This window comes from Notolabrus celidotus, chromosome 15, assembly GCF_009762535.1.
Source record: "Notolabrus celidotus isolate fNotCel1 chromosome 15, fNotCel1.pri, whole genome shotgun sequence".
Lineage (NCBI taxonomy): Eukaryota > Metazoa > Chordata > Actinopteri > Labriformes > Labridae > Notolabrus > Notolabrus celidotus.
Genome location: NC_048286.1, coordinates 9056662 through 9077079, shown reverse-complemented (window position 1 = coordinate 9077079; position 20418 = coordinate 9056662). Strand labels below are relative to the sequence as shown.

Below are 20418 nucleotides of genomic sequence, written 5' to 3'. Positions count from 1 at the left end.
AGAGCAAAGAAAACTTCACCATTATGAAGGGTCTGAAAAAGTAAGGTGTTTTACTGCAAACAAAAAAAATGTCTTCAATCAAGTCAGGCTCTCTGATGAGAACTGTGTAAAAAGTAATGCAGGGGTTTTTTGTGGTTCAGGTCAATTTAGGGATTAGAGCTGTTGCTCGTAAAGCCTCACTGTATTGAGGTGGGAGGGTGAAAAATGTTAAAGATGCATTTATTTTGTTATTCTGAGACGTAAAATGCTTCTTTTGCAAGTTCACGAACAGAAACAGTGAAGTTAAATCAGTTAAAATCATCACCTGTGAACAGCTGACCATTACACCTTGCACACATGGCCTTTATTTTTTTCCTTTTTTTACAGTGTGCATCCAACTGGATCAAACTTCAGCACACTCCACGCCCATAAAGTGTGTGCAGAGGCGGGGGAGTCCAGTTTGTGAGCAGACGTACTTACACTCCTCCACGCACGGGGAACGCGCGTAAAAGCAATTCCGAGCAGTCCCGTCTGAACGGCAACTCTCAACTCCAACAGCGTGCAGCTCAGAGGTGCCGGGACTTTCCCTCGTCTTGTTGATGTGATTCTTTGTCTTGGAAGTCAGGTACACGGGGTGTTATTATCGGTAGAGACCCGGAGTTGTGAAACATATGATGCTCGGACATCAGATAAGTGTTTGCTCCACGCTTTGGATTCACAATGTGAGGATTAGTATCGGAAGAAATAAGGACGCTGCGTAAAGGAGAAGCTGAACTCTTCAGTGTGTCCAGTGAAGCTCGTCAGTCCCAGCTGAAGAGCGGAATGGGGCCGAAATCTGCACTGATCCTCATCGCTTTGTTGGGTAAGTTTTATCCTTGTAGTGCAGCAAGAGAGGAGGTTTGAGGGATTCTGGGTTTGTTTTAATCCACGTGTGCGTGGTAAACAAAATGTCCATCCAGTCTACGAATGAAGCTTTGTGGCACACAGTTTATTTCTCACCTTCATAACATAATAACCTCCAAATTGTGTTATAGTTTTTAAAATTATATCAGACCTTTGATGTTTTCTACTTGCAAGTGAAGATTATATCTTTAATGGGAACCTGACATGCCTCTCCTCCCTCTACACACCTGTACACCATCATGCCTGTGTGTGTGTTTGTCCCTATGTCTACCAGAGTTCATATTAACGACAATATGTTCTGCTAAGTTGTCCCTCATGCCCCGGTGATGAACATATTGGAAGGCTAAAGGCCAATAAAAATCTTCCCCGGGGCTGCTGGACAGATGAAAGTGCTTTAAGAGTTAAGAGCCACTTAAAAATATCCATTCCTGCTGAAACCCCTGTCTGAGCAGCAAAGGATTATGGGACTGCAGTTGACCCGATCCATCTGTTGTCAGTGACAGTTGAAGGAAACATTTGGCTTTGACTTCAAATGAGCGGGTTTGAATAGGATGATATTTTGGAGCTGATATACTCTTAAGTGTGTTAAAGTGAATCTAACGTTCAATTAGGTGGTGTGTTATTGCAGTCTTTCACAGTGTCAATGAAAAAGTGCTGTCAGCCTGGATTAGTATGTGATGTGAATTTACAGAGGAGAGAAAACCTCAGCAGACCTCAAATTAAACAATGAAATTTAAAGAGGACTCAAAGCAGCTGCTTAAACTTCACCTTTTTACTGATTAAGAATCCAACAAGATCCCAGCTGAGCCTCAAAAGCTCTCAAGTTTTACTGTCTGTAAATAATCAGCATTTTCTATAACAGCAAGAAGATGAGCAAACATGGGATGCATGACATGTTTTTTTAAGCCTATACTGATGAGCAATAATGACCTCCTCCTGATGGTCAGTACTGATAAGATTACTGTTTTTCTTTTTACATTTTTAAAGCTTATAAAGTGACGTTTTTTAAAGTTCGTTTTAGGACTTCTTTGTAATGTATTGGGTAGGACAGCTGAATAGAAAGACAGGACATGTGTGGAGTAGATAGAAGGGTAAGACATGCAGCAAAAGGTCATGATTGGGAGCCGAACCAGCAACAAGTAGAGTTTATGCACCTGAGGGTAAGAAAGGCTGAGATTTATTGAGCAAGGGCACATGCCCTTTTATTGATGCTCCTGCTGTTTGTTTTTCTTCAGTATGTCTTTGTAGGGATGATGACTTTCTTGGTGGCTTAAAAGATTTGTTGTTTTAAAACTTGAGGACTTTTTTCTTCTCCTTGAATTACTTGCAGTACATGTTTTGTTAATTTAAACTGTTTTTTTTTTTTGCTACTCTGAAACAGTGAAAAACACACACCAGTGATATCATTTGTACTCCATCTCCTAAACTGAAGAGTTTAAGTTATTGCACATCCTGCAACTCTTCATGTGCATAGTTTTTTTTGCCTTTTCTAAAAAGTTTCATCATCACCAGCATGTGATGGGACAAAGTGTAGAACTATTGACAAAACACTGTGTGAAAATCCAATTGAGCTTATTGATCACAGTAATAAAGAGGAACTCCAGTGATATTGCATTCATGAAGCTGACATTAGTAATGAAATGTGAGATCTTGAAAAAGAAAGGTCTGACACTTTAGACAAATACCAAATAAACAAAGATTTTATCACTGAACATTTTAAACGTGGCTCATATTGAGCCTTGACATGCTCTAGGAAATTGTAATTCAACAGTTACATTTTCTGCAGGATCGCTTCACAGAACTTGGAGAAGAATAGTGTTAAATGAGCGATAAATAAGGCCTTGCTGGGTGATGTGTAAAATCTCAACACAAGAAATAAAACTCCCACACACTCCCCTGTCAACATGGGACACTTTGGGTCTTTATATCACTGAAGAAGCCAAGCAGTAAGTAGCTGTTATTGTAGAAAAATTGATGAAATAATGTGCAAAATAATTTCATATCAAGGGAAACACTCCGATAAATCCTGCCAACAAATTCTTAACAAACTGCAGCAAGAAGAAAAGAAGGAGGTCACGAGTTCAGACAAACCAACAGAGGGAGGAAAGACAAATGATGCTAATCATCATGCAGCCCGACACGTTCCACCTACGTGTGAGCAGAGTCTCTGTGGTGGTTCGTTCACTGATGGTGCCAGAAGTTGAAGGCTTTCTAAAACATCAACACAGCTTCAGGAGAATGTCTTCACTCCTGTGGGAGAACGTTGATACAAAAATGGACCCTTGACAAAGTCTATTTAGCTGTTCAATTACTATAAATCACATGGTCTTTATCAACTGGGGTTTGACATGAAATTGGTGACGTTTACATTTCAATTTTACCGATTTTGCTGGGGTATTTTTTATGAACAAGACATGCATGGTCCTCTGAGGATAGGTTAGAAAGTCCGGCTGAGCAGGTCATCTTTTCATTGATCCAGTAGAACATCTCTACCTCCACTCAATAGATACATAAAATAAATCACATAACCACTCCTGGTTCCTGGAAGATTAATCTTCATGAAGTCAGTGATGCCCTGACCTGTCCCCTGTGGCTACCATGCTTACAGTAAAATGCCCTGATAAAAGGGACGTGGCTATGATGCTAAACCAGGCACACGTGTTTTTGAGCTCCTGGCGATTTTCAAACAAACTCCCATACATTATCCTCTCAGCACAATGTTTTTCATACAACAGTTATTAACTTGTCAGTGTGAAAAGCAGTTATCATGCTGCTTTAAAAGCTGAAGAACTAACCTTAAAACAGACTTGCTCCCTATTGAGAGGATGATGAATTGGATGCTTACAGCATCAGTAGCATTGCTAGCTCGCATTACTCAAGTAAATTTACTTTGTTACTGTCTACCACTGCTCGCCAGATACAAGCCTAACTCAAAAATAAAGATACAAAGTATTGAACACTTTCAAAATCTGGATGTTCTGCAAAAATCTTGCCTTGATGAGTGGTGACTTAGCTACTAAAATCAACGAGTCCTGGATGCGATCTGAGATGTTAAGAGGGATGTGATAACAGGTTTGACATAGAGTGGGATAGACCTGCTATGTTTGTAAAAGCGTTGAGCGATAAAGTTTGTTGTGATTTGGCGCTGTACAAATAAAGATTGATTGATTGATTGATTGATTGATTGATGTGAGCGATTTTTTTCGTGTCTCACAGATGAGGCTGAGGAGTGCATAAGTAAGATGGAGGACACTGTTCATTTTCAAGTCAAATTACTATTCTAATCTATGTAAACTAACATACTAATAACTGTTGGATAAAAATGTATTGAATAACAAAAAGTAAAATATTTACCTCTGGTCAAGTAGAGCTAAAAGTCTCCCAGAACACTCAAGTAGCAGCACTTTCCTGTACTGCTGTATTTACATCTCACCTTTTAGATGTAGCTTGAAGTCAAGGCTAAAGTGTTGTATGGATTTCACTCCCCCCTAAAGTCCACACGTTCACTGCCACATGTAAAGATAACTCAAAGAACAGTCCTTTGTCCGATCTGCTCCAGCACTTCTGGATTTTCCTCTTCCCATGAACGATGTGGAGCCTCTCAGCTCGTCTGGGGTCCCAGTGCTGTGACCTCACTGGTGGGAGCGGGCCAACTGGAAATGTTTTGTGTGGTTCAGGGCTCGGAGAGTTTTGTGGGTGCTTTGATTTAGATAGAGAGCAGCAGTTTGGGAATGCAGCGATGAGGGACAGGAGAGGGTTTGAGTCCAGCTCTGATTGTTTTAATGAAAGCTCAGATTTTTAAAGACAGAAACAAACTCAATACGATTTGACTCCTCCTCTTAAAAACTGCTCAAGCAAACAAGCTACACATAAAATCTGTTTAATCATCCCCTCGTTTATTTCCATGTAAGCCTGTTTTCGATTTGGTGTTCTTGTTTGAAGGGATAAACTTTATAAAAGAGTCTGTAACTGTGTTTATAATGGCTTTAAATGAAGCTCATGTTTAAAAAGTCTTCAATTTGAAGAAGCTGACTCTGTATCAGGTGTGTTGCTGCAGCATAGTTAAACATCAGGTATCAACAACATAATTCACCCTCACCTGTTTGCCAAAACCACAAAGTAATGCACATGCCAGACAAGTGATTTTCTTTAATTTGATGCAGTTTAGTCCCAGATTAGAGAACAAATCTGCTTTCCTTTACCACATTACACACTGTTTTCAGAGAGGAACAAGTGGAAAGCTCCAGATTTACTTGAGAGCTGAGAAACAGTAGCATTTGCTGACTGAATCCCTAAAATACTGCAAGTATTTCTACCGATATTCATTCATAATCATGGTTGTTACAGGCATACATTACTCAGAATTCATGGAAAGCTTCAGCTGAATACTTGGAGGTAATTCACCATCAACTTGACTGTGGTGTTGAAGTCATACCCGGACAGTCATTGTTGAGCATCTCTGGTGTCTGCTGGAGCACTGAGCTTTCTCTTTTTGACACAAATTCACCTTTGTCTTAAAAAATGAATCTAACTCCCTTTGTGTCTTCATCACTCCTCATTAGATTGTGTCTAAGAATCTAGTTTCCCTATTTCTGTTTTTGCTTGATTCACTTTTCAGTGTTTGGTGTGAGGCTGTATATCAAATGTACCTAAATAATTATAAATGTCATTGGGAAAACAGCTTTGAGTGACAGGTTTGCAAAGTTAAAGTTCTCCAGAACATCTGCTGAATCAACAAAATGACTGTTCTCTTAAATTTGTTTTTCAAAAGTCCAGACTAAACTCTGTTGAATAAAAATAATAGACATGAAAAAGTTTGGACAAAAGGAAGCACCACAGGGAGATTTGTGTTTGGCCGTGAAGTTGAAATTCAAATCAAGTTTTTTTCCCAAATTTCAGGCCCTGTCTTTGATCATGGATTTAAGGCCAAACATGAGTTCATTTTTTTGTTTTGTTCACATAAAAAAAGTTTTCTTTATTCCACTGCCAGAGTGAATTAAATATATTTGGGTTGTGAATAAAACAGGAGATTTAAGGACATTGGAAGCATTGAGAAACACTGATGAATATATTTCACATTAAAGCTCCTGAGAGGAACTTTCAGTATTTGTTGATTTTGGCGCCCCCTGTGGACAAAGCTGTAACTTTTATCTCCTTGATCTTGACCCGTACAACCTGCTTACTGTTAACAGTGACATTAAAAACTCCCTGTGAATATGTACTATGGAACAAATAAAGGCTGTTTCTTTAGTGAGCTGTCGATTGTCTGGTTCTGGTCTATTGCAACAGCAGGAAAATATGGCGCCTGTGTGTGTGTGTGTGTGTGTGTGTGTGTGTGTGTGTGTGTGTGTGTGTGTGTGTGTGTGTGTGTGTGTGTGTGTGTGTGTGTGTGTGTGTGTGTGTGTGTGTGTGTGTGTGTGTGTGTGTGTGTGTGTGTGTGTGTGTGTGTGTGTGTGTGTGTGTGTGTGTGTGTGTGTGTCGGTGCCCTACCCTGAAATCCACCTGCTATTAAACCTGAGGTTCTATTTAAACAACGGAAACCTCAGTGAGGGGAAACGTGTGTTTGCATTAAACATCTCAGCAGGTCTCCTTTTAAAATGTACACACTCACACTTAACACACACAGTCCGGTACTTTCATCTTAATCATTGTAAAAACATGTTTATGCAGCCACACAGACTCTTTGCTTTGGTTCTGGCCAGATTGCAGGTGCACACACACCCACACACACACTCTCACACATTCACACGTTACATAAAGCAAACTGTGAAGCGTCCTCTTTCATTTTGAACGCGGCTCCAGCCAGCAGAGCGGCGTTACTAATGCCACCAGCTGAGTCTGGAGATCAGGTCTTCTCACTGTCCAGTGTTTCCGCTGAGCAGAGCTGGGATGTGCTGATTTACACACAATTTACACACGTAGCTAACTCTCGGGTGTAAAACAACTGGACAAACCTTTGTTCTTCATGTAGCTTTTGCTTTCTTTTAATCAGGTTCTCCTGCTCCTCCCTTTGTGTGTTATTGGTTTCACATTAAAAGCACACAGACGACCACAGCGGCATTCCAAGGCGTTAAACGATATTGCATGGCAAGTCGGGTCAGATAGAAAGAATTTACAGCAAAGTCTTCATATTTCAAGGTAGATTGTGATGATATTGGAGTCTTATTTTGATTAAATCCCTGCTGGAATGTGAGCTTCAAGGCCTTTTATTTGGCTGCAGGCTTCGAAAATGCTTTCATTTCCGATATTTTATCCCCTTAAGCTCAGACGATTGTTGAAAGTATTGTTGCTTCATATGGTGCAGCAAGGGTTTGCGTACAGGGTGGGAACTTGGAGATTTCAAATGTCAATACTGCTCATGTCCTTTTATCTTTGTTTGCAGCTCGATTTCAGGGTTTGCTTCAGTGTTTGCAGAGGAAGCAGAAAGGCAACGATCAGTTCTTTAACTTGAACATCTAAGTTTTGATTTTTCATCACATGTTCAGCTAATATCAACCCGTAAAAACTCCACTCAGACCAGGTGTTGCAGGTCAGCGATAAAGCCCTGTAATCCCTAGGTGATGACATGAGTTAAAATGACTCAATAAAAGCCTGTAAGCACTTCAAAGAGGTCTGGATGATTGAATAAGCAGAGTGAAAACATGAGAGGGAAACTTCAAACTAACAAGATAACTTCTTTCCCTTTTTGATCTTCGTCTAATTAACTTCCTTATTGCTTTCCCTAAAAGCTTTTGTGCTCTTTTTTTATGGGGATGAAAAGATCTGAAAGAAAAACGCTGTTAGAGTAAAGTTATTTTTTCGTGGTTTACTGAACAACTCAATTTCATTGAAGCTAAAATCTGTGCCTTGAAACTTCACTAAAATTTCACTTAAAGTATCTACTTAGTGCTTAAACCCCCAAAACTCACATGAAAGATATGAAAATAAACATCCACCCCGTCAAACATTCATAACATAATTTGAATGCAAAATGTAAAAAAATCCTCAAATATTCCAGAAAGAAAGGACACAGCTATGGTCAAGTCTAACCTGAGCTCCTCTGAACCTTTGGTGTCTATCTTTTTATTTCTGCAGGCTGGGCTGAAGGTTCGTCTCTCCATTACTCGGATGGTCTGTCCAGCCGTCTCTCCCTGGAGAAAACCTTCGGCCGACTGGTCAAGGACTCTCAGTGCCAGCACATGTTGAAGCACCTTCACAATGGAGCCAGAATCACCGTGCAGATGCCTCCAAACGTGGAGGGCCACTGGGTCTCCACCAGGTAAACAAATACAGGCTGATGGTTTTATCTTTCCTGTGCATGGTTTTTAGAGGAAGACACCACAAAAGTCCAATTCATGTACACCAAACTGCAAAATAAAGCTGAAGAGGAAGTGCAAATACATGCATTTTAGAATACAAGGAAACTTAATATTCCATCTTTCAGTCAGCACAATCTGTTTCAAAGTTATTGAAGTCTTTCGTCCATGCAGTTGTGGTTTTTCATGGTCATCGTGTCTTGTTGGTGATCAAATGCAGGCTGGGTTCAGCACGATATTTCTGTCAGATTTTGGTCTTCTGTTCCCAGAAAAACATTAAAAACTGCAGCGTTCGAAATCATTAATCTTGAATTTCACTGCTTCCTTAAATGTAACAAAACGCCATCCTCTGCTTGGTTAACTTAACTCTCACTCTGAAAGAAGTGGATCAAAAGTTTATAGTAATGGAAAACGGAGATATTTAATCTCTTCTAATCAATGTTTATTTTTCTTTGCCTTCCTTAGAGGAGCCCATTTGTTTAAATGTAGTTTTTTCTTTTAAAGAAAAGGGCTAATCTTGTAGTTTGGTCTAAGGTGATGTTAAGTCTATGAATACCCATAGAATTGTTCTGAAGCCACCTTAAGCCAGAGGATTAAAGTAGGCTCAAATGAAAAGTCAACCTGCACTCCCTTCAGAAAGCCAATGTTCTGCATAAGAGATTTGTTCGTGCACGTGTTATTGAAGAACATGCACTTGTGATTAAAGACATCAGGAAGCCCTTCAAAGAGAAATACACAGCAGGCAAAGCAAAAGCAACAGAAGTAAAGAAGGGCTTCCTGCACACACAAACACTCTGGACCTAATGAAAACCAAAGTTTTCTGCACAAACATGCATGGTTTAGACTTTGAACTTCTTCTGTTCTCTGTCACAGCTGTGAGGTGAGACCAGGCCCTGAGTTCCTGACACGCTCCTACGTTTTCTACTCCAACAACACCTTCCAGGCTCACCAGTTCTACTATGAGGACAACCACTGCACCAGACCCAGCTACACGCTGGTGATCCGGGGTCGTCTGCGCCTCCGTCAGGCCTCTTGGATCATCCGAGGGGGCACAGAGGCAGAGTACCACCTCCACCGCGTCCAGATGGTTTGTCACACAGCCACGGTGGCCAAAGAGCTGAGCCAAAGGCTCAACCGCAGCTGCAAAGGAGCAGTGAAGGGCCCCTGGGAGCCCAATGTGATCCATGAGCTGTGGAGCGAGGAGGGTGGCTACGACTGCTCCAGAGAGCTGAACTTTGCAATGCATGAGCTGCAGCTGCTGAGGGTGGAGAAGCAGTACCTGCATCACAACCTGGACCACCTGGTGGAGGAGCTGTTTCTGGGAGACATTCACACGGAGCCGTCCCAGAGGCTGTACTACAAGCCGTCCAGCTACCAGACCGCCCTGCAAAACGCCAAGGTAAGTCCCTCATGATCCTCACTCAGTTAGAGGGATGATGGGAAATGTGGTGGTGGAGCCACTAGAGCTGATATAATTCAGTGGATTATGAGTTCCCCTCCCAGGGATCAGAAGATGACTCTGAGGGATAGAAAGGAGATTACATGAGGTGGAATTCAAGTTAGAAAAAAAAAATGTACAAAAAAGTTTACACTTTTTAACAGTATTAGCTTTTACTTTTTAAGGTAGCATAGTGGCCCCATGGAAGACTGTGTTTGGGACTGACTCATTACTCATTACTATAAGGCAGGGCTATTCAATTAAATGTTTGGTTGGCCGGATTTTCAGACTAAGGACATGAGCAAGGTTGGACATTTTTAGCAGACAGTGAGCAAAGTTAACCATTTACAAGAAAAGCAAATAGATTAGATAACAAACACACTGGATGTTTATTAAAGTATTACCACATCCAAAAGGGCATAAACACAATAAAAGAGCAGCACTTGTCAGTGTTACCTTGCGTAAAAGATGTTTTTCTTGCCGGACCCAAGTCACGATCACTCGGCAGTTGCTTTCGGGCCATTGGAGGGTTGCTTTCGGGCTGCATGTGGCCCGCGGGCCGCTAATTGAATCGGGCTGCTGTCGGGATCACCTGAATATGTTGTTTAAAATGTTGTAGTCCTCAGAGATCAAACATTTCCTCTAGAGACAATGCATGAATCACATTCCTAATTTGGAGTAAAAGTTCTAGAAAGTTTAAAAAAAATGCTATGAAATTTAGCTTTGCTCTTAGACTTCTGTCCCTACCAAATTTATCATGTTTCTCAAGTTGCACGTCAGACTGTAAACAAAAGCAACACACAGATGAGGAACCTTTGGCTGAACCACAGCTGGCAACATCAGAAGCCCTGTGTGACTTTGAGGTTTTATCACTTTTGACTTCGGAGGCATGCAGACAGACTTACCTGTAGGGGGCGTTGTGTTACATCCAGGATGAGAATTTCTCAGAGCTCTGAATCCAGTGTTCGTGAGTTGGAATGCACGACAAGGAGGGGGGTTAGGTTTTGTTTTGTGCTCTGAGCATTAAGCTCTCTGCTGGACCTCTGCTGAAGTCAACCACCAAGATGTCGACCCTCTGTACGGCCAAAGACCACACAGTAAAAACAGCATGACCTGACTGTAAGAGCAGTATGAGACTTTATCTGAAGCATATCCCACACAAGGCTGTGAAGAGACCTGGGTCAGACAGTATTCAAAATAAAGACTTAACGTGTTGTTCATGAGGGGTTGGTGAAGGTGGATTGATTAGAAAGGAATATTTAAATGCTGAACACTCAATAAATGCTGAACTGTTGAGTTATTGTAATTCTCTAGAAGGACTTTTGATATAATCTAAAATATTTAGAGACACCACACTCCACCTGTAAGATGCAACAAACAGCCATCAAGCTGTTTAATCACGGTTTAATCTTAATCTGATTTAGGATCAGTGTGTATGCCAACAATCTTGCCCTTTGTACCCTAAACATTTGCACTTGTAGAAACCTGACGCTGTGTACACACTGATTTCATCTCTTAAATCTAGCGTTAAGAAAGAGGCCTTTCTCTCCTCCGCTGAGCTTACAGATGTAATTTCTTTATTTACACTGCTGAGCAGCAGCTTCCCCGTGGAGTGAAACCCTAGAGTGATGTTTTCACTGTCACCCTCCACAGAGATTACAATGAAATCCCGCTCTGGTCTGCTGTCTAAATAAACATCCATGTGTGTGGGGATGATGGGGCTCGGTGTTGCTGATCAGAAAGTAAACAGAGGTTGGAGTGAGGAGCTGTGATCTGACATCTCCCCTGTGTCGTTTTAATGACCAGAGCTGCTCTCTTAAAGCCCCTCTGGCCCGCAGCAATGTGAAACCCGGCCTATCTCTGGGAGCGATCAACATGTGGTATTCCTAGAATTCGGATTCATGCGGCCGTATGAATTATTCCAGAGAGCACATACCAGGTCTGATTTCACGCATGCCTGAGGCTCAAATCAAAGTGTTACATGTGCTCGCCTCAGTATTGTTCTGGACTGAAAGAAAGGCGGATGTTTGACAAACTTTGCACTTCCAAAGTTACAAACAACACTTGAATGTGATGACAGCTGCCCTTAAAGGTACAGGTCATAAAAACGATCTAACTTTTGTAGCAATATCATGCTGTGAGGATATTTTGTTTCCCTCTTAAACATACATATCTGCTGCCACCTTCATATAAATACAGTGAATTCAGTTTTGGTTGATCTGCAGTAAAACATTACGTTCAAATGATTCAACTCTTTCAAGAGAAAGTGCCCCTGGTTACTGGGAGTAACACACAGAAGGTGCTCTTTATAGGGACTGTTTCTCCTTGAGAGTTGTTCCAGTTTAAACTGTTCACAGTGGGCTCTTTGGCTCGTGAACATTAAAAAGCAAGTTTTGGAGGACATCCTGCAGCATCCTTCTCTTATTAAGAAACTCAAAGAGCTATTGTCTAGCTCTGCCTTTCCCTTCAACTCCATGGAGTTATTTGTTGTCTTTCAGTTCTTTGTTTTGGTTTTATAGAACTTCAGAGTTTTTGGTCCTTAAAAAAGTGCCATCTACATTCTTTCACTTTGCAAATTGCAGTAATAAAGGATCTGTCTGCTTGATCAAATGAACCTCACATCAATATTTGATGACTAGTCGTGAATCTAGAGCAGCATTACTAGCTTTGTTGAAAATTTCCCTGAGCAGATGGTGGAGACCAAAATGGAGCTTATCATAGAGTGGATTTTGGGGGAACTGTTTTCATAAGCTTCTTTTTTATAACTGTTTGACACATACAGTGTTACCTGAGAGGCTCTGGGGTATAAAATTGATGAAATTTCCCTTTTGCTTTTTTAACTGGCCAGAGGTACGACTCCATATGAATGCTTGTGTTATGTCATCTGGTTGTGTACTTACATAAGTAAGCTGTATTTACAGCTTCTAGTACAGCCACTCATTAAATAAAAATCGATATAATGCTGATTTCACTCTGTATTAATTTAGCTTAACAAAGATAAAACACCATTCAGTGAAGTAATATTTAATCCCTATAATCTGAGTTGACCTCCCCTTTAAGCACTGTCGTATGCTTCTATCATAAGACGTGTTTGTGTTAAAGGCAATTCAGAAAATCATACAGTACAAGTTGGCCATTTTATAGCTTCGGTCAGTCTAAGGCACCACTGGTCTCGAGCTTTTCCACATATATTAAATTAAGATTTGAATTTTATATATTTTGTGAAACAGTGGTAGAAAATACCTCACTCCTTCCTACACAAAAAGCTCCAAATCAACCACCTCTTGAGGTTGTACTAGTTTCTTTTCAGGGCTTTTATATTGCCAGGGTGACGATCCAATCCATTAATCTTAAGCGTTTTACCCCAAGCTGGTCCCAGTCCAGAACACTTGCTGGTGCCAGCATGTTCATTTGTGGTTATTGGGTGGATCTCAGTGGTGAGAAAAGCAGCAGACTTTGTTTCCAAAGGTTTGTTTCTTGTGTTTCTTTCAGTCGTCTAGTTTGCTGTGATGTCATGGAGGCCGAGTTTAGACCGCTTGATAATGATCCTTGTTAGGAAGTGATCTGTTTTTTATATTGTTGTTGTTGGTAAACTGTTTCTGTGGTTCTAAGGTTTTTAAAAGTATCACTCATGCTGAGACTCATTTGTGATGTTGTGCTGTACTTTTCTGGGTTTGGTTTTTATAATGTTTGTGCTTTGGGACTATTTAGTGAGCATGCAGGCATTCAGGATTCAGTTAGACTTTAGTCATGAAGCTGGTCAGTCTATGATAAGACTCTTATTGTAAATTCTCAGAAAGTTATCTTGTTGTCTAGCTCTACAATAAAATCATCACGAGGTCTCTTCTGCTTCTCTTAAAATGTTACCCTAAAATATTAAAAAATTCAAAGTGAAAGTCAGATTCTCCCTGATCTACTGTGGTTTGGATCTTACCTCATTTCCACGTCAGTTCTGACTAAAGTACCAGCCAAACGTGGTTGTAAAAAATAAAATGGATAAATGTCAATTATGTGAATGAAAGGCAGTAATATCCTCCTCATTTCCTCATTTCCTTGTTTTTCTTTGATTCCAGTAAGGCTCTAAAATGTTTTTTTCCAGCCTGAAACGCCAACAAATTTATTGCAGCGCAAGCTCATACAGGTTTAAAATTGTTGTTTGGCAAAATACACCTTTAGAGGGAGAGTATTTTTCAGTTTAAGCTTCCAGAACATTCAGATGTTATTGTTAGTTCATTATAAATGCTTTACTGAGAACCTGATCATGTTTGACACAAACTGAGACAAGTTGATCCAGCAGCACTACTTTATTCTACTGGGTTAAGAGGTGGTTCTTTTTCATCTTGATCCTTTCAGAGCTAAACGTTTGATTGATTCATTTATTTTTCCAGTGAACATAGAAATATTATAATTTACTATTTATTTAATTACTATTTAACTTCCAGTCTCTTAAAGAAACAACCTTTAAAACAAAGCCGGCTGTGTTTCTTTGATTTTCATGGTTCACTTGTAGGTCTTTGACTTTCCTCCCATGCAGTAAAATCTATAAACTAAGATGTAAACATTATTTTGAATGTTAAAGATAAGTTTGGTGTCACAACTACAATCAAAATTTAATTTGTGACCTGCAAATCATTTTAAAGTATTTGTGTGTGTACATTTGACCTCTGCTCCAACACTCAGCTGTGGTGATTATAAACTAACGTATTCAACTTTTATCTGCTGAACAACAGGGAGTCATTTCTGCTTAGGACGAGAGGTGCCGCTCACTCAGGTTGATTTTCTCACAAAAATATCTCTGAGCTTTAACATAGATTCCAGCCGTCCTAGTCATGTGTTGATAAAAATGTTTACACGCTCGTCTGAGTCTCCTTCAGTTAGTACTGTGTGCTCAAAGCGATGAGCTTCCAAATACAGAGAGAGGGAGAGCTATAGGACTATTCACCCTGGTTTTTGTCTGTCAGGCTACAGTTTGAGGGAAATCTGTGAAAAACTATAGGAAACATTTTTTACAGCTCTGCCAAAAGTCTACTTTCATGCTGCCCTCAGTGTTCTTTCATGATCATAGAGTGCTTATTGAATCATTTGTTTGAGCCTTATAGATCCAGAGATTGTGACTTTTCTTTGACTGTCTCACATTCAGATGCGTTTCTAATAATCTTCCAGCTCTAAAAAATATAAGGCACACCTCTTAACTCTAATTTGAGTAATTAAAAAACCAATGAAGTCATAAAAAAATACCTTAAAAGCTTCTCTATACTTAATACTTCAATCTCTTTATGACCTACAGAAGCAAATCAGACTGTCATGAATATTTGAATACATTCAAAGGTTATTTATTTTATCTTTAACTCTCCATCGCTACAGAGGATTAACAGCAGTGCGGTAAACACACTGCTGTTAATCTTCTGCAGCAAAGATTCACAGTGTGTGATATGTTCACTTAACGTTCACAACACCTTCTACCAAGGTGGTTTTAATTTCATATTTGCATGATGCACCAAAGAACAGTTTTGTACATGCATGTAATTCCCTCACTGAACACTGGGTGGAGCCTTGGCTCATGTTGAGCTCCAGGTGAAGGCAGTCAGGTGTTTTTTGAACATCTGAGGAGTTTACTTAATTTTCATTTGTACAAGGTTATTATACATTTATATTTGGACTTCATGACTGAATTCTACCTGATAACTCTCATTAGACATGATTCTATTGCTTCAACCTGAGCATGCAGCCTTTTCCATATTCGCTCCTCAGTGTCGTTGAAGATGCTGGTTTTGTTAAAAGTTACTCACTACAGTTGAGGTTGGAGACTAGGGGGGCTGATGAATTTTATCATTCATGTTGTAAAGCTTCTCTTTTGTCACAAAGCTTCTTTGATGGTGCAGCAGGAAAGTTGAGCGATGAGCATCTTTGGATGGAGAACACATTCATGGTTGGGGGATTTATTTTTCTGGCTCCGTCTGGCTGTGTGTGTTTTATGAGCTCAAAGTTCCTGCAGATCTGGAACATGTTCTCCACACCTGCCACGTAAACTCTCCCTCATACCGCCCGCTTTCTTGTTACCCCGTATATACATATGCTAAAACATATATGCATATTTGAATCTCTGCACACTGTATTTATTTCTCTTTCCCTGCTACATGTATTTATTCTCCCTCATAAGCACAAATGGTGCTCTATGCTCTCATGCACACAGAGCTGAATTCACAGGAGTCCTCGCTCCAGTCGGCCCATTAACCTCTCACTCTGAGGCAGTTATGGAGCTGCACTGGGATTATCTCATCTGGAGGATGGAGTGATAATGCTTTTCCCCCCCTGCTTTAAGCATTCTCTGCTTTTTCTTTTCTTTTGTACTTCCCATAAATCTCACAAGGACGGAGTGTTGTCTGGGAAAAGAGTGATTGTGTTGGGGAGTTTGTGTCTTACATTTTGACCACCCTCAAATAACAAAAAGTCCAGCACCTCCCTGGAGTCCTTCAGACGTTTTGGAAGAGGTTTTGCCGAGCACAGTACGACTGCTTCCTGCTTTTCTCCTGCCAGAGATCACAGCTGTCCTGTCTGAGGATACTCTGCTAACATGCTGTGAATGATTAATGGTCAGTTAGATTTAGAAAAACAAGAATTTGTAAGATTTTATGAGGCTGAATAAAAGACATCCTGCTGTTGTTTGTGCGTGTAATGAAAGGTGGCCTCGCACCTCGCTGTGTGACATCCTGTTGTCACGGTAAGACATCTGTGTTTTACAGTGAAGCGATGCGATCACTCTGAGAAAATGTTGGAACTTTATCTGGCGTCCAGCACGGCCGAGGTTCAGACTGAAGGAAATAGTTTTTCCTCCTCCTCTTCTGAGCAGTCGCCAGAGGTCCTTTATTTGGAGTTCATGACGCAATTTACAGATGATGGATCGAAAAAGCTTTCAGCACTGACAGATTTTATACAGGATGACTGCATTTTCATTCAAGAAAGTTTCGCTGGAACTTCAGTAGAAGTTTTTAAACGATGAAGCCTCAACAGCTCGCTGATTTTATCTTGGTAAAGGCTCATTTCAAAGTTTGTTTTTTTATACCTCACCTGCAAAGTGTGCTTGTGCTATTATCAAACTACATAACTAAAGAAATCATTCTACCTGTTAAGTTTAATCTGTAACTCAAAGTCAAATATTCTGTTGAAGGACCTGAGATGTGTTGCATACATGAAACAGAGCACATTAAAGAAGTGCTTTTTCATATTTTTAAAAACAAATATTAAGTTAAACTTTTGGATTGTAATCATGAACAAAGTTTTAAATTGTGATGAAAACATGTGTTGGAGTAATCCCAGGATGACACCACAGGCTGCTCTCAACAGCTTGTTTAAAAAGTTTTGCTCAAATTGTGGCATCACCAGCTGTTGATCCTCCTTCTCCTGGGGGTTTTCTCATTCAGGAGAGGCTTCTTTTCAGTTTAAGAAGTTTATAAGTAACACTCTGAATAGAAACAACTTTAAATATCTTCATCATCATCACATTCTGCTTCCATTTCTTCCCAGAACCATGACCACGGCTGCATCGCCTGCCGCATCATCTTCCGCTCTGACGAGTTCCACCCTCCCATCCTGCCGCCGCGGGCCGACCTGACCGTCGGGCTGTATGGTCAGTGGGTGAGTCAACGCTGCGAGGTTCGCCCCGAGGTCCTCTTCCTCACCCGTCACTTCATCTTCCACGATAAAAACCACACCTGGGAGGGTCACTACTACCACTACTCTGACCCCGTCTGCAAACACCCCACCTTCACCATCTACGCCCGCGGGCGCTACAGCCGAGGACTCCACTCCACCCGAGTCATGGGGGGGACTGAGTTTGTCTTCAAAGGTAAATGGATGATATTGTTTAACTTTCTTAAGAGGTGGATGTCAGTCATCAAAAGAGGGGTGTTGATTTAGCTCAGTTAGCAGAGTAAGTGCCCCATGTACAGAATCACTTGTGTTACTTTTGCGAACTCAAAAGCAACGCGAGAACTGATCTGAGCTAATGATTGTTGTCTTTTTTCCTCTAGTGAATCACATGAGAGTAACTCCCATGGACTTGGCCACCACCTCCCTCCTCAATGTCTTCAACGGTAACGAGTGCGGGGTTCAGGGCTCGTGGCAGGTCGGGGTGGAACAGGACGTCACTGTGACAAATGGCTGTGTGGCACTGGGCATCCGCCTGCCTCACACGGAGTACGAGCTATTCCGCATGGAGCAGGACGCACACGGACGCTATCTACTCTACAACGGCCAGCGTCCCAGTGACGGCTCCAGCCCAAACCAGCAAGAGCGGCGGGCCACCTCGTACCAGATGCCTCTGGTACAGTGTTCAGCTAACAGCCAGATGTCTGACTCCAACAGAGCGGACGGCAGTGACAGACTTACGCAGCACAATGACTGCGCAGGATCGCACCGAGGCGGCCACGAACACGTCAAAGTGGCTCTCCTGGCATTCGTCACGTGTTTGCTTCTCTGCTGGAAAAGCTAAAGAGAACTTTGAACTTTTTTTTACAAAAAGACGAGTGTGGATTTAAAAAAAACAGGGTGAACAACAGGATAAAACTTTAACCTCCTGGGACGTGAAGGAGGATTACAAATCTGGTGCCTTTAACGCCTTTAAGACTTCTAACTACCAAAGACCTGACCATGCTGCACCACAGAAACTGCACTTTAAAGTGGAACCAAAGACAGACGCGTCTGTGTTTCCACAAATATACAAAGATGTCAATATATAAGACGGACCTGGGAGTATGTTTTTATACAGTGTATTTACCGACAACCATCAAGTCATTTCTTGGTACTTCAAAAGGACGACAAGAAGCTCCCTGCTGGAGGAGAAGTGTCACTGTTTACAGTAAAAGGGAACAACAACACTTTTATTAAAGAACGATTTTAACATTTCTTTAAAGTATGAATCAACAGTTACATCATCTTTACCACATTTAGACTTATCCTGTTATCTTACCACATACATCTACTTCAGCTGCTTACAATCTTCTTTACAAACCCAAACTGGTTCCAATTGAGCCTGCTTTGAAATGATGCCACGCTCAGATTCAGAAACTACACCTGGATTATTGCCGATTATCCACCACTACTCCTGTTTACATGCAGCCATGCACCGTCTGAGTGCCTTTCAGCTTTGCAAACTGTTGGCTCATTGGTTTGTTTGCAACTATTGACTGTATATTAATATGAACAATGCGCCACCATCTCCTCATGTTGTGAGATGTGAAACCAAGATGTTGCCTTAGTGGGCACTGTTGGAGCAAAGCATGGGTAGAAGCACTCTGGCTGATGGAGCCACTAGACTGATGTCATACCATTTCCAGTCACCAGGGGGAGCTCCAAAAGTTTTGGCTTCACTTGGGTAGCTGTTGTTCTGTCCATGTTTTATTCAGTTTATTCACAACACTCAGAGCTGACGGTAAACAGGCTTGAGACTTTGTGTCGCTGACTGCAGTTGCAACTATTACTTATCCAAAGAGCTGTATATCCACAGCTAAAGAGAGCTCCTTAAATCTGGATAACATTGGTATGTTCCACCTTTCTTAACTAAAACCAGACATGCGCTCATAAAGGCCTCGTTCAGAACCTCTAAATCAATACCCTGTTAACTTCATTTGAATGAAATTCACTATATTTTCAGATTCTACATAAAGTCAAATCCATGTGAATGTATTCACTGGCATGGCCGTCAAATCTGAAGAGAAAGTTTAAAATGAATCAAGATTATTTAAATTGGATCATGAATTTAACAAATCATAACCCTTATACTGGATGAATAACATGTCTGCCTTGTATTGCTAACATATAGATTTAACATTTTCAATGTAATGGGTTTATTTACACGAGGGATCAGAATGTGTCAGAGAGAAAATGTCTGTGTAGATGTATGAAATCCTGTCACTGATATCCATAGTGAATGATCCACATTAACAGTGAAGGGTTTCAAGGTCTACAGTTTTGAACCAGCAGACTTCAAAGAGAAATTCAGGCTTTGTTCCCCCCAGGTTTAGGTTTTACCACATTCTCATCTCCCTTTTTTACTATTCTTTTTCAGATGCACCAAAAAACCTTCAGTTTTTGCTCCACGCTGATGTTTGGGCAGTTATAACAATAATATACTCATCTGCAGTTACTAATATAAAAGTTGGTGCTATAAATATGTGACAGAAAATACAGAGGACTCATGTCAGATCAGGGTTCCTCCAGTTTTGAGTCAGCGGTCTAACAGGAATAACTGGACTTTGGTGTAATCGTAACAAAGGATAGCTTCTGGTTATTACAAGTCTCAGATATTACCTGTTCAGATACAGTGGCCCCTTGAAAAGCCCATTTTTAAAATACCACAGAAGATTAGGATTACTCTCCCTCTCGCCATCACCGGATGATGACACCATCCTCTAGATCGTGGAGCTGTTTGGAAACCAAAACTGTTCAATGTTAGAGAAAGCACATCATCATCTTACCTCTGTTTGTTTCATTGGTGCAGAATCTTGTTCCCAAACTAAAGAACATGTGTACAGTAAACCTCTAAGAAATGTCTGTAACTGGATTCATGTATAAGATTAAATCTTTAATACTCTCTGATCTCGACTTCTTATGAACACTTCCTGTTCCACCATCAGACGGGCAGGTTTGGATCTTCTACATACTGAACTTTCATCTCATCTTTTGTCATGGGGCGGCTGTGGCTCACTGCTAGAGTGGGTTGTTTCTCAATCAGGAAGTTGATGGTTTGATCCCAGCTCCGATAGGACACATGCTGAAGAGACCTTGGCCAAGGCACTGAACCCT

The 20418-nt window shown here is 40.9% G+C and overlaps 1 protein-coding gene across 1 annotated transcript; it reads left to right on the top strand.

The window, feature by feature from the left end:
- Positions 1 to 427: 427 nt before the first annotated feature.
- On the top strand, positions 428 to 20208 carry LOC117826328 (protein APCDD1-like). The gene is made up of 5 exons (XM_034702306.1): positions 428 to 841; positions 7957 to 8140; positions 9051 to 9576; positions 17140 to 17461; positions 17646 to 20208. The coding sequence occupies exons 1-5, from the start codon at positions 802 to 804 to the stop codon at positions 18104 to 18106; spliced, it is 1533 nt and encodes a 510-aa protein (XP_034558197.1). The 5' UTR covers positions 428 to 801; the 3' UTR covers positions 18107 to 20208.
- The last annotated feature ends 210 nt before the right edge of the window (positions 20209 to 20418 follow it).

Excerpts from the sequence above, each read along its gene's own strand:
- LOC117826328 (XM_034702306.1), top strand. The coding sequence starts at position 802 with ATGGGGCCGAAATCTGCACTGATCCTCATCGCTTTGTTGG. Across the intron at positions 9,577-17,139 it reads CCGCCCTGCAAAACGCCAAG|AACCATGACCACGGCTGCAT; the intron begins GTAAGTCCCTCA and ends ATTTCTTCCCAG. Across the intron at positions 17,462-17,645 it reads GACTGAGTTTGTCTTCAAAG|TGAATCACATGAGAGTAACT; the intron begins GTAAATGGATGA and ends TTTTTCCTCTAG.